At 46.6% G+C, this 13,618-nt stretch overlaps 1 protein-coding gene across 1 annotated transcript in view; it reads right to left on the bottom strand.

Moving 5' to 3' along the window:
- LOC128441881 (membrane-associated guanylate kinase, WW and PDZ domain-containing protein 1) overlaps positions 1-13,618 on the bottom strand; it is a 46,375-nt gene that overhangs the window by 13,077 nt on the left and 19,680 nt on the right. The window contains 11 exon segments of the mRNA XM_053423999.1: positions 831-911; positions 913-978; positions 1,072-1,148; positions 1,230-1,430; positions 5,936-6,349; positions 6,455-6,518; positions 7,207-7,741; positions 8,560-9,070; positions 10,304-10,465; positions 11,392-11,462; positions 12,479-12,677. Coding sequence (XP_053279974.1) covers positions 831-911; positions 913-978; positions 1,072-1,148; positions 1,230-1,430; positions 5,936-6,349; positions 6,455-6,518; positions 7,207-7,741; positions 8,560-9,070; positions 10,304-10,465; positions 11,392-11,462; positions 12,479-12,677 — 2,381 coding nt within the window.

The following is a 13,618-nucleotide window of genomic DNA, read 5'->3' as shown; positions in this document are numbered from 1 at the left end:
GCTCTTCCTACTATGACATGTCAAGATTATACTGTGCTGATGTACTGACCAATTACTTTTGACATATTTACTTCCACATTTTTCTGCTCTCTACTAAAATTTAGCACCAGCTTGGCAACATGGGCTCGTGTTGATGTGTGCGACGAGTGGAAGTCACAAAGATTAACGGGATGATGTGAAATGGAGAGATGATAATGGGATGTGAAATGAAAAACTGGGGTGATGAATGATCGAGTGATTTTGAATAATTTGAGGCCGATTTGATTAGAGCGGTCGTGATATAATGAGAAGAGGGCCGTGCTTCATCATTCACATCATAAAATGTATAATTTTATCATCGTGTCAAGCAGATATCAGCTGGCGTTGGATTTGAAGTTAGTTCAGCTTGTCAGCACGTAACCAGTATTTGACTAATTCGAGTAATGTTTCTGAAAAATAAACAGTTTTGGTTGTTTCATGTAAGATTTCTGTATTTTAGAATTTGACTGAGTTCAAGTGACTGTCGTGACTCAAAAGTTAAAATTTATGTTAAAAGGCCAAAGTCAATAAAATATGAGCAAACCACGTTCATAAAAGACTGTGAATCAGAATATCTTTGTGTTTTGATTTCTAAAAATATTAAATTTGTTTTTAAAAGGCTTTGAGGCGACCAAAGCTCACCTGCATTTGTTTCTACATATATTAGTTATCACAGGACATATTAAGAAACAAAAGATGGTGGAAAGACTATTCACTGTACTACAATAATACACATAAGAGCAAAAACACTGAGACAGACAAAGTGATTCACTCAATGACATTGCAGTAAAACATTATATAAAAAGACACACCTGCATTTTCTGGCTCCGGGAGGAGGGCCCCCCCTCCATCAGTCCCAGGACGTAGAGGCCCATGTTGTACTCGCTGCCCCCCCCGCAGGCTGAAGCCGAAGCCTGAGGGGCCACGATCCAGGTCCACGCTGTAATATCTGGAGTCTCGCTGGGAGACGAGGGCAGAGAGAGTCAGAAGAGGACTGAAAACCATTATCATGTACTGGTAGTGAATCAGATGAGCTGATGGTTATGTCCTCACCTTTGGACGTGACCTCTGACCCTTCCTGCTTTTGTGAGTGGGGTCATATTCATTTGTTTCTGAGAGGCTTGACGAGTCTGAAGGGAATTCAGAGTGAGATTAGATCATGACCGGAGAACCAGGCGGCGTGTTTGTGTGTTTTCACTGAATGTGCTCACAGGTGCTGGGACGGGGGACGATGGTGAGCCGCAGCGAGTTTCCCACCCGGCGAAGTATCTGAGCGAGCTCCCGGTGAGGCAGCGTCACCACGGAGCGCCCCTCCACCGCCTCCAGTCGATCTCCGGGTCGGATCTGACCGCTCTTGGCGGCCGGGCTGCCTCGACGCACCGTCACAAACCGGTGAGGGAGGAGAGAAGCAGCTGAGGAGAGGACACAAGACAGACAGTTACCTACCACGACCTCAAAGGACGTGTTACTGGAGCTAGTTGTTGAGTCGTTCATAGTAAAAGTCACGGCAGGGACACGAAACCCGAGCTCCGGCACTAAAGCTTTTCTATTAACCGAAGGCGGCGAGTATTAACTGGTGTCAAATGTTGATAAATGTAAAAGCAGAAAGATTAATCTCTCTTGTTCACATGCCAGGATTCTTAAAACAAGCTGTGATTAAGCCTCAGATCGGTTTTGGCAGGATTTACTTCATGAATTACTTCCCACAAAAGCCTTTCTTTACACCTCCCCCACTGTCTCCTTGAAACACTCTCCTCTTCTCCTTCATCATCCCATCTATCAACCCATCTCTCCATCCGCTGACACACCGGGAACCGTTTTTCTTTCTTCTTTTTTTTTTTGCACTGTTCAATAATTTGTCTTTCTCCTCAAGAACAAACTGTCACGGAGCACAAGCTTTCCAGCTCTCTGTCCCGGATCTGTCAAACTTCATGAAACGACAGACTGTGGATATTTACACTTTGGTTTATACAGTGTCAGTGATTCTCATGCTGAGCTCTCCCAGGATCCCCAAACGTGGAGCCTCTCTGCATTGCTATGCCACCAGCATACAAAATATGCATAAATAAATTTGCTGGCACCACAAAATATATTTTTCTCCGTGTGGGAAAACACTGGAAAGTCTTCTCCCAGCTCCTCAACACGTAGAAAACAACAGCACATATGACTCCTGGATAAACGCAGGGGTGTGAATCTGAGGTCTGTTTTGTGAGATTCCATTAACTTATAAAGATAAAAGAAAAGACAAAACACAATGCGAGGAGCGACAATAAGCCTTGTGTATCATTAACTGACAGTCTTATCATGAGAAGGCTCATAATTCAGCTCCAGTTAAGCGTCTGAGGTTGATGAGAAAAACATTGAGCCGCCCCAAAGATAAATTTGGTTCCATTAATCTCCTGCAACTAAAAAAGCTCCTTACAGTTTTTAGCCTGTCTCTGTCTGCTTAGACATTTAATTCTCTCTTCTGTTCCTCGTCCCTGTTCCTCTCTGCGTGACCCCGCTTTGAGGGGACACTGTGCTGTGCTGACAGCTGGCCCCTCTTGCCAGTGGCCTTACGTAACCCATCAGGCAGTGTAAAGTTTTGGCGACTCGTTCAGCTGAGGTACATAATGATCCCTTCAGTCTGCAGCCCTCCAGGATAAAAATAGCTTGTTGAAATTGGTTATTAGAGTGAGATGAAATGCTCGCAAAGTTGTGAGTCGCAGGCTGGGACTGTGTGGTAGGACTGTGTGTCACAGTGGAATGATGATCCTGTTTGAAAGGTGCAGCCAAACTCAAGGGCCCACATACACATCTCCAATCCGTCTGGGGCCTAATCTGGGTGACCCAGGCAGAAACGGCAATCAGGTCAAATCAAAGCAAAGGCAGCTTTGCAAATAGTCTTCTTATCATGCATAATACATCAGTCCAACGTCAAGAGGCGCCAAACACATGAACACACATGCAACCGCCATGCCCACACACACACACACACACACACACACATTCACAGTGACTCACACGCAGAGGGATTGGGACGGATGTACTCATCCGCACATGCACAGACACACACGCTTAAACCACACACAGATACATCCAAATGGACTGATTTATTTTCGCAGGGTCTTTTCCTCTGGCTCTCCATGTTCTCCTGTCCAGAGTAATCCCACTGCGGTATGCCCAGCAGCCAGCCAGAGCGCTCAGGAGAGGCAGCAGCCCCCTCCACCACCACCACCACCGTAAACCCCCCCACCCCCCTGCGGCCAAAATGCAACGGCCGGTGCAGACATCCCCTCAGCAGCCTGCAGATGCTGACTACACGTCGTAGACCCAGAGAGACAGAGAGAGAGAGAGAGAGAGAGAGAGCACTGTTGATCATGCAAACAGTCAGTTAGTGCTGAGCTCAGCACGGTCAATGCTGTCTGTTAAATCAATTCATTTCCCTGCCTGTGTGGCTTCGCTAATGGTTCCAACACACAGACCATTAGCACATCGTGACATGTGCTTCTTTAAGCCCGGCTCTCATCCTCTCTCACCTCCTCTCATCACTGCAGATCATCACTTATAGTGCAGCTGAAGAAATCCCTCACAGCCTCAGCTGCTCCACATCCTCAGGACGGGAGTTAACTTCCACGCTGCCAAAGTCCACACACACACCGACCAAGCAAACTTCAGAGTGCAACACAGGATTTTAAAAAGCCTCCAGGCTCATGCACGAAGCTACGTGTGTAACACTGCACCAAAACCAGCCCCCCCACCTCCCCTCCCCATCTCTGTTAAACACAAAACAAGAAACTGAGCGTATAATTACGTTTAGACTCCTTCACAGTTTTCAAAGCGGACTGTAGTCGCTCCAGCATGGCTCTCTCATGAGCACGCACGGAAAAACAGAACAACAAAAATAAGAACCTCCTGTATTCCCAGGGAGGAGAGCCTGAAGGTGCCGAGCTTCACATGTGATGGTCAAACAGGAGGTGAAACACAGGCTGTCCCCCTCTGTTGCTCCTCTGCAAGGGAAATGTTCAGCATAGCATTTCTCTTAAGCATTCAGAGAGAATGGGAGGGAGGAGGAGAGAGAGAGAGAGAGAGAGAGAGAGAGAGAGAGAGAGAGAGAGAGAGAGAGAATGAGAGACATAGAGAGAGTGAGTTTTAATCTTTTGAAAAACCAGACTGGATGCTTTTACTGCAGAGTAAAAAAGGGGGTGTGAGAGAGGGAGAGTGTGGGCGGGAGCTCGATGGGGGAGAGCAAGAGAGGAGCAGGGGAGGGAAAGAGTGATGAGCGGAAGAGAAAAGAGAGAGATGGGAGGAGAGGAAATGATGGAGGGGAGAGAGGGTGACATGGCAGGAGTGGAGCCAAGGGGGGGAGAATGAGGACACGATGGAGACGGACGTATACGAGGAGGGTGGGGGGGGAGAGGGAGAGAGAGACAGGTGCACCGACAACCTTTATCTCGCCATGAAAACATAAACACGCGCTCGCTCAGGCCATAAAGCAAATTGAACTGCATCAAACTGGAACAGCGCAGCCGATACGAGGCGTGGGAAGGGGAGAGGGGGGGGGGGGCAATACATCACAGGGGGGGGGGGGGGACGCTGCGGTTCTCCTGCCATTCATAAGCACTACACTAAAGGCCAATAAGGACAGGACGTGTTGGCATAAACAAGCCCCGGTGTCCTGTCAGGTCACAGAAGCACAGAGTGAGATGGATGTGATACTTTTAACAAAAGGTCACTCAGACAATGCAGCTCACAGGCTGAATATGAGCGGAGCGCAGGCTGATCTGTAAACAACCTGTGAGTTCGGTGAGAAGATCGATACCACTCTCATGTCTGAGCGGTGATTTTATGTCGTTTGTTTAATCAATACAAAAACGGGCGTTAAAAACAATATAAAAGATGAATGGTGAACTGCCCTTTAAAGGTGCAGGTTGTTTCTTTGGACAGAGCTAGAGCTGTGTCCCCCTGTCTCCACACTTTGTGCTGCTGTGAGACAATCATCACACAGAAGAGAATCACTCCAATAAACAGATTTTCAGAAACTATTACTTGAATGAGGCCATTGGACACGAATGAGAATCCGAATGTTGAGTGAGGCGTTGCATCATCATCCAGAAAAGGGTTTCCAGAGGACGTCCTCTGAGTCAGAATCTCTTCCACACTTCTCATTGGCTTCCGTTTTGTCAGAGAGTTAAGTTTGAATTACTACTTCTCTCATCTCTTAAAAAGGCTTCACACCAAAATACATTTCTGAGTCATTATATTTAACATACGAACCCTTTTGGTCTCTCAGGACATCAGGTAGACGGCTGTTAACTGTCCCAACATAAACGTGGGGGAGCAGCAGTTAACTGATTTCCCATGAGTGTGTGGAGTTAAGAGGAGATTGATTGGGTTTAAAGGGACCATTGGGCCTTTGGGGAGGTTGTCCAGTTTATCTATTTATTGGTTATTGAAGTAATCAGATGCAGATGAGATCAGATGACTCAACATTGTATTTGTATAGCACCAAATCATAATATACATTATCTCAAAGCACTTTAAATAGAAGCCTGTGATCTTAAAGATTAGATCTGTTGATGGTTTCTTAATCTTTGCAGTAAGATTTTTAAATAGAACACAGACCCAGTCATCTCAGAATCTTTTGTATTTGCATTTATAGCTTTTATTTAAAAAAGCATCGTGACTCATCTGGTGGCTAGTGGCCACACTGACCCCTTCTCAATCTGTAATTACCTAATGTGCACAAGGGCGTCCAAATGAGACCTGCTTCCCCGGGCAGGTGACCAAATGTTTCTATTGGCCGGGAAAAGTTCAACTAATGCCCGTCCAGTCTTTACTGAAAACTACCCAATGAAGTGAGCGAGGTTTCATGAAAGCAAAACGCTATATTCCAGCCATGTTAACGCAGGATAATCGACCACTTGTTGACTCTCACCTTTGCCGTTCTCCACATCCTGAGAGGCGATGACGAACCCAAAGCCCTCTCCTGGTTTTCTCCTGAGTTCCACGTCGAACCCCCGCCGTGATCGGGTTTGCTCAACCGGCTGCCTCGCCAGACCCGAGTCCGGCAGCGTGACGCCACCCGCCTCGTCCTCCAGGCCCGTGTTGATCCAGTCCTTGGGCTCCATCGTCAGGGTCACTGGAATCGACTCCAGGAAGCTGGTGCTCTGAACGAGCGAGGAACGCGTCCGGGCTGGAGATGAAGGAGTGCTCCTGGAGGTCCGGGGCAAAGGCAGAGTTTCTGGAAGAAGACTGGAGTCATCCGAGCCAGCAGGTGGAGGAGGGGGGCGGAGGAGAGGCGGGGGGAGTCTCCGAGCAGAGCCGGGGGAGACGGTTGAGTGATAGATGCCTGAAGATCACAGAGAAATAGTAATAAGTGAACTTAATTAAGCCACAATGACAAACACTTTAATATCTGTTTTCAATAAATCTGTAACAGATGTGAAGCCTTTACCTCCTCTGTAAACCAGTAAGACCACTTCTCCCTGTCTGGTGTGTTCCTGGAGAACTGTTTGTACCTGGGAACAGATTTACAAGTATGTTGTGACTCATTCTGATTGATGAGTCATATTCAATACATCTTAAGGTGGTATAGTTGCACACCTACACTCTATATAATATATATTCTCCTATATTTTGTATATTTTTAAGGGAGTATGTGTATAGTGTGTTATGTGGCTAAAACAGGACTTTCTATCCATCCATCTATCTATCTATCTATCTATCTATCTATCTATCCATCCATCTATCTATCTATCTAACCATCTATCTATCTATCTATCTATCCATCCATCCATCCATCTATCTAACCATCTATCTATCTATCTATCTATCCATCCATCTATCTATCTATCCATCCATCTATCCATCCATCTATCTATTTATCCATATATCTACCTCAAAGCAGCGTACTGGTGATTTATTATATGTTATCTCAGTACTCAACAATGACAGGATGAGAAAAACATAATCATTACACAAAACAACATGTGACATCTAAGTTTATCTTTTTTATGAGATATTTTAGTTTCACTAAAATAATTCAGGTGAAATCATCAGAGAGGAGAACGTCACAAACGCCTGTAAAACTCCAAGTCGGTGCTTTGTAGTAACATTAACAAGCAAAGAAGATGAAACATTTTAAAGCCAATAACCATAAATGAGCTCAGCTCACGTGACGTCTCTTCTCATTCGCTCTCCACTCACCTGTGAAAAGCTCAGACTCTGGATATCAGCTCCATTGATTTTGACAATAGCATCCCCTGGCTGCAGCGAGTTGCACTGCGTCCTGTCCCAGACTCTTTTCACTATCGTCATCCTGCCTCCCTGGCCGCCGGCCGTCACGCTGAAGCCGAGGCCTCTGTCTCCTTCAGCCTGAGCCAAGGCCACTGGCACCAGCTCCCCCCCGCTGCCCACACTCAGCGCCCCGGGAGAGGACACAGTGCCGGGGCTCGCAGTGGGGCTGGTGGTGCCTTGGAAGCCGCCGATGCCGCGGTGGTAGGGGCTGTCAGAGGAGGAGGAGGGAGGCCTGAGGTGGGAGGTCTGCTGTCTGAAGACGTGGGCGCTGCGGGGGCCGCAGGGCGAGGACGCCGGCCTCCTGGGCGACTGAGGCAGGGGCAGCCGGGACCCGGACAGGGTGCAGGTGGACAGGTCGCTCTCAGACGACTTGGACGTGCCGTATCGGATGGGATGGGGGGGCGTCGAGAGAGAGTTGTTGTTGTGGTTACGGACCATTGAAGCCCTGACGAGGAAGAGGAGGGAGAGTTCAAATCAACAGTAAATAAGTCTTTGCTGAGAAATTACTGTTCTACTTTTGTGATTAATTGTTTTTTTGCCTGTAAAGTGAAAGAAAGTAGAGTTTCCTAGAGTTTCCCTGACATCTTGGGGCCCAGCTGGGATCTGAGCTCCTGATCTGATCCATGGTTTACTGCACTTTACTGGGACAAGGACGTTCAGTCAAGAGAAAAACCCAAAGAAATGTGCTGCCTAATATTTACAATTTATACAAGCATTTAACAGCAAAACCTCACATTTGAGAAGCTGGAACATCGTTTGGCAAATGTGTTTGAAAACAGATTAAAATGACCATTGAAGTGAATCATTGATAAACTAATGAATACATTAATAGTGGTGCAGTGACTCTCTGAATGTCTGACCTGCCAGTGGAGTAATGTTGTGTATTGATAGTTATATATATACACAACATACATTTTCAACAACTACAAGTTCAACCACAGTCCCTCCCTCAATAATTATTACTGAGCTAAATCACATTTCTCATTAAGTCTCATCTAAGACAAACAGAAATGCCTCAATTTGAAAGATGGAGTTTAAAATTACAGGTGAACTTTGAAACGATATTTTAATCCAATATTAGAATCACTAGAAGGCTATAAATAGAGACCCACTTGCAAATCACTGTAATCAACCATCAATTATTTTAATGAAACACTTAAAGGGGGACATTACAAATTCAAATTTATGGCACTTCACATTCACACCCTCTGCACCAGTGTGAGTTTGTGTAACCGTCAGTTGTGTTACATGTGTCGGTGTTACCTGTGTGAGCCGATCGCAGACACAACTTCGCTGTCACTCTGACTCGCCAGGTTCTGGTCGAGCGACTGCAGCCTGGCTATGCTCCTCAGGGAGCGGGGCGGGCGCAGGGGGGGCGAGGAGGCGGCGTTGCTCATGCTGGAGCGTCGGTAGGGAGGCGGCTGCCTGATGGAGTACGACATGGCGTTCCCATTCGCGTCCAGAGTCACGCCCGGTTCCATGTAGCTCCTCTCGCTGTGGACGCCGTTGAAGGTGAAGTGCTGGGGGCTGGGGGTGTGGAGGCGAGGTAGCTGGTGAGGCTGGGTGGTGGTGGGGGGCAGGATGGGCTCCCCGTTGTCCATTAGCCGTGGCGGGGGGTGCTTGGGGATGCCGTCGGGGTTATAGAGCATGGGGTAGCCTCTTCTGACCTCCACGTCCACACTGTGGCCTACAGGCACCGACTGGAGCATCTCCACCACCTCTTTGTGAGACACCCCCAACACACAGACGTCATTGATGTAGACCAGGATGTCCGCTGGTGAAACACAGGGAAGCACATGAATGGAGATACGACTATAACACACTTATTACAACAATTTGCATGTCTTAATTATCTGCAGCAGTAATTGTACCATCTGAGAGTCTGTTTCTTACTGGTTAAAACTTTGATGACCAGTGTCATATGCTCCAGTGAGCAGATAAGTGTAGTTTGCACATGAAACACCGCCTGTGTGTTTTGTGTGGGCGTGAACTAATCCAACCAACTAATCCCTCTAAACCAGCCTATTAACATTTATGAACTAGATCGGTCCCTGCAGAGACAGCCTGTGCCCTGGCTTCCAGAGTGGTAATATCTGTGTGTGTGTGTGTGTGTGTGTGTGTGTGTGTGTGTGTGTGTGTGTGTGTGTGTGTGTGTGTATTATGTTGAGGGGACTTAAATCTGTTTACACGGTTACAATACAGGGACAAAATGCAGGTCCCCCTCATGTACATCATTAGATTGGAAGGTAACGGGAAGGTTAAGGTAAGAGTTAAGCCTGTGATGAGTAATCCACGGCCTAGAGGAAATTGACGCAAATCAATGTAATGGCTGAATGTGTGCGTGTGTGTGTGTGTGTGTGTCTGTGTGTGTGTATTATGTTGAGGGGACTTAAATCTGTTTACACGGTTACAATACAGGGACAAAATGCAGGTCCCCCTCATGTACATCATTAGATTGGAAGGTAACTGGAAGGTAAGAGTTAAGCCTGTGATGAGTAATCCACGGCCTAGAGGAAATTGACGCAAATCAATGTAATGGCTGAATGTGTGCGTGTGTGTGTGTGTGTGTGTCTGTGCATGTGTGTACCTCTGCATATGCATGTGTTATGATAGCTAGATTATCGTGCACTAGCCCTGAGGATTAAAGGGCCGTTTGTGATACACACTTTTGCTGCGGGAGATCACAAACATCCAGAAGTATAATCCCAGAGAGTGGAGATGGAGAACTACGGCGTCACGCTGTTAAAAACACACCACTAATGAAAATATGTTCTGTTTCCACATTTTGCATCATTTCTCATAATTACTGATCTCAGTCTGCAGCTGTAACGAGTCTATTATAGTCACTAATAGCCCAGCGCTCAGAAACATCTTCTTATGAAAAGATAAAACCCTTCAGTGGATATCGTCTTCCAAAGGATTAATCTCACTTATTTTTTTCTGACATGAAAATACTTCCTCTGTCGTTCCCATGAGGTAACCATCCCCAGCTGATTAGTGTTGGTACCTGTCTTGAGAGCTGAAGGTCCACTGGATGTCACACTGTAGACCTGGAGGAACTCCCTCAGCCGGCTGCCCCCCACGATGTTGAAACCAAACCCCCGGGAGCCCTTGGTCAGAAGCGTGTGGATGGGGAAACCCCGGAGCTCCTCGGGCTGATCCGTGAACCCTGGCAAGTCACCGGGACGCACAGGAGCAAAGAGACGCACAGAGAGAGAGAAGAATGAGAACAAGCCGACACAGTCCTGTGTGTTTATATAACTTAATGGTTAGAACTGATGGGGTTTAGGAGCCGAGGAAAAGAACCTGGTAAACCAATCGGCAGATGGCTCTTAACAAAAAAAAAATACTTATAAATAAAAACACATGCACGCAAAGTGTTTGGTGGAAAGACTGCATTAAAAGCAGGAGCCATTATAGGCTAAAATCAAGAACGTAATCCATTACACACTGACCCAACTCGACACTGTAATCTGGGTATTTTTTTATTTACTGTAACTTCACGTCACCAAATCTGAGGAGAATGTTGTCCCACTGAAAACCTTTCTACTTCTTACTTTGTCCTTGTTTTTGTAAAGTTGTCGTAGGTGCAGCAATTTCCTCGAGCATAACACAATTGTGGGTTTGGATTCACAAGCAGGTGTCTCCGGCCACAACGGCGATTATGTCCCCGCCTTCTGGAGAGAGGCGGGTACTGCACTTCCCAAGCATAATAAACAGATGGCTTTCTCACACTGTGCAATCAGCCATGTCAGACAGACATCCACAAAAAAAACCTAGACGATGTCCTTGTTCTCCTACCGGCGGAGTCATGTGACCAAATTATGAAATCAAGTGGCCGGTCACGTGTTGCCGCTGCCGGCCAGTCTGGCTCGGGGCCAGCGGCTCTAGGCCCTAATCACTTACACGTTTGTGTTCAGCTCAAAGCTCATTCCATCTCACTTGTCTCCAGCAAGCCGGCTGTGTCTCGTTACTTCCGTTCCTCACAAACACGTAGCTGCTCTGAGGCGGTCCAACAGTTAAATGTGTCACCAGCGTTTTGGAGTAATTGCATCCCCGAGCCGAGAGAAAAGGAAGAAACCAAACGGAGCTCACATTCGTTCTTGTAGACCGTCTCCCGGCTGAAGGCTCGAGGACTCTGCCAGCTGCTCGTCTTCGGGTTGCGACTTGTCGAGACAAAGGGGAGAGAAGGGGGAAAAGAAAAGACACCCTCTTGAGTATTGAATATAACATGGCAGCAGCAGCAGCGGCAGAACAGAGAGGAGCCGACACACCGGAGACCCTCAGCTCAACTTTGCACTGCAGCTCTTCTGGATTCAGAGCACGTTTGAATAATTAGTTTGACGTTTTAGGTAACAGGCTTAACAGCATTTTTTTTCCCTGAGCGTTAGAGCAGAAGATCGATAGTGTTATCTCGGCTGTCCATTAAATATGTAGGGGGGGGGGCAGGAACCGATCAGGTAAGACTTTAAACAGGGAGACACCGGGAATCTGCCTTCCTGCACATGTGAAGCTCAATAAGTAACTGAATATACAGAAGCTTGTTTTTTAATCCATGTGAAAAGTACAAAAACGCCAAGTTGTAGTTTAGAGGAGGCTCCTGTGTTAAAGGCCGCATTGTCTGTTTGAAACGCTGGATAACATATTGTGGTTTATTACAATTGTTTCTTTACACTGGTCGATACAATGTCAACAAAGATGTTTACAAAGGAAGAAAATATGCCCACTTATGTACACATGTTTATTTTCTTGATTCTAATTCTCAAATGGTTAAACTTTAAAATATCAAGATTCTATTATATTTCTTTGAAATAAGGGTTTGATTTTAGGAACTGGGGGATAAATTGATATTAGGAATTTTTTACTCTGTAATATTGTCATCTGTCTGACTCTCTTCCTCACATAGAGACTTATCACAGAGGTTTTCCCTCACCTTCAAAATACTGTTTCCTGAAATTCTGTGTTTTAGATTAAAGTTGGATTAAGGGGTAACAGATTTGCTAGTGACAGCAGAACCACAACTTTTGTTTTTTAGATTATATAGAAATTGGCTAACTCTCTCCTGTGCCTCATATCTAGAAAACAGACTCTTCACACCTAGTTCCCTGCATGGATGCAAATAAGCACATTTCCAGATATGTTGCTTCTTCCCCTGTGCTGTGAAGACCAGGTGGACACTCACTCGATGTAATGAGACTCTCCTGGATCACTGAAGGCCTGCTCCCAGTGATCAGGCATCACAGCTCGGACCCTGGCCCCGCTCCTGCTGAGGATGATCCCGTTCACTACGGGACTGCCCTCCCCCCCGCTGCTGGATGCCCGGGGTCGACCGGGGGAGCGGTGGCTGGGTCGGAAGCTGCTGCTCAAACCTGCAGAGCCCCCTGTGATGATAGTGAGGAGAGAAGAAACGTTAGAGAAATAAAATAAATAAAACCGTGGCACATTATCGAACAGATCAGGGGGCGAGAAAGTTTTCTTCTGCATTGTGTCGTGACCCGATGCTGGATATTCCAATGGCGGGTTGTCAGAGAAAAGACCTGAGGTCAGCATCTCAGCCGGCTCTGTCCTCCCTGCGAGGAGCCTCAGTGTGTGACCCTGCATGCCGTACAAGCAGAGTTGGAGAAATAAGCATATTTTCTGCCCGGCTGTCCTTGTAGCTGTCCTTCAGCCTGAGCTCTATGGATCCATCCGACACAACACAGGGCGTCCCGAGTCCCGCTGCACACGACAAGTGCCGCCCACACACACACACACACACACTTTAGAAGATGACTCAGCAGAGGTCAGGGTGTTGGATGGCTCGCTCCCACTCCATCCCGGCTGCCTGCCGCCCTACCTGCCTGTGTGGAGCACGTCCCTAACTCTCTGGATCTCTGCCCGCCTGCATTCCTCACCTCCCACTCAACCTCCTCCTCTCTCCCATCTCCTGCACCACTCTGGCTCCGTGCCTCCACCTTCTCTGCCTCCGCCACCACAGCTCCGTGTCCCTGCCTCGCTCTCGAACCCCAGTCATCGGATCTCAAACACACAGTGCAGCTCTTCTGCTCTAGTGTTTTGTCACCATCACTTTATCAACATAGTAATTCATAAATGTCATAACACAAAAGTAACCAAGACGTTTATTAAAGAACTGCAGTTAAGTACAATTCCATGGTTCTTGTAACTTGAGTATTTCCACTTTAAGCTACATTTTTCGTCTCTGAATATATTATATATATATATATATATATTATATATCTTAATATAATATTAATACATGATTAACCATGTCTTTGTATTCAATTACGAAAATAATCTTGTCAACGAGTTTCACCTCTAAAAT

The sequence above is a fragment of the Pleuronectes platessa genome, chromosome 6, assembly GCF_947347685.1.
Source record: "Pleuronectes platessa chromosome 6, fPlePla1.1, whole genome shotgun sequence".
In the NCBI taxonomy this organism is placed as follows: Eukaryota; Metazoa; Chordata; class Actinopteri; order Pleuronectiformes; family Pleuronectidae; genus Pleuronectes; species Pleuronectes platessa.
This window is presented reverse-complemented; position numbering and strand designations above follow the sequence as displayed.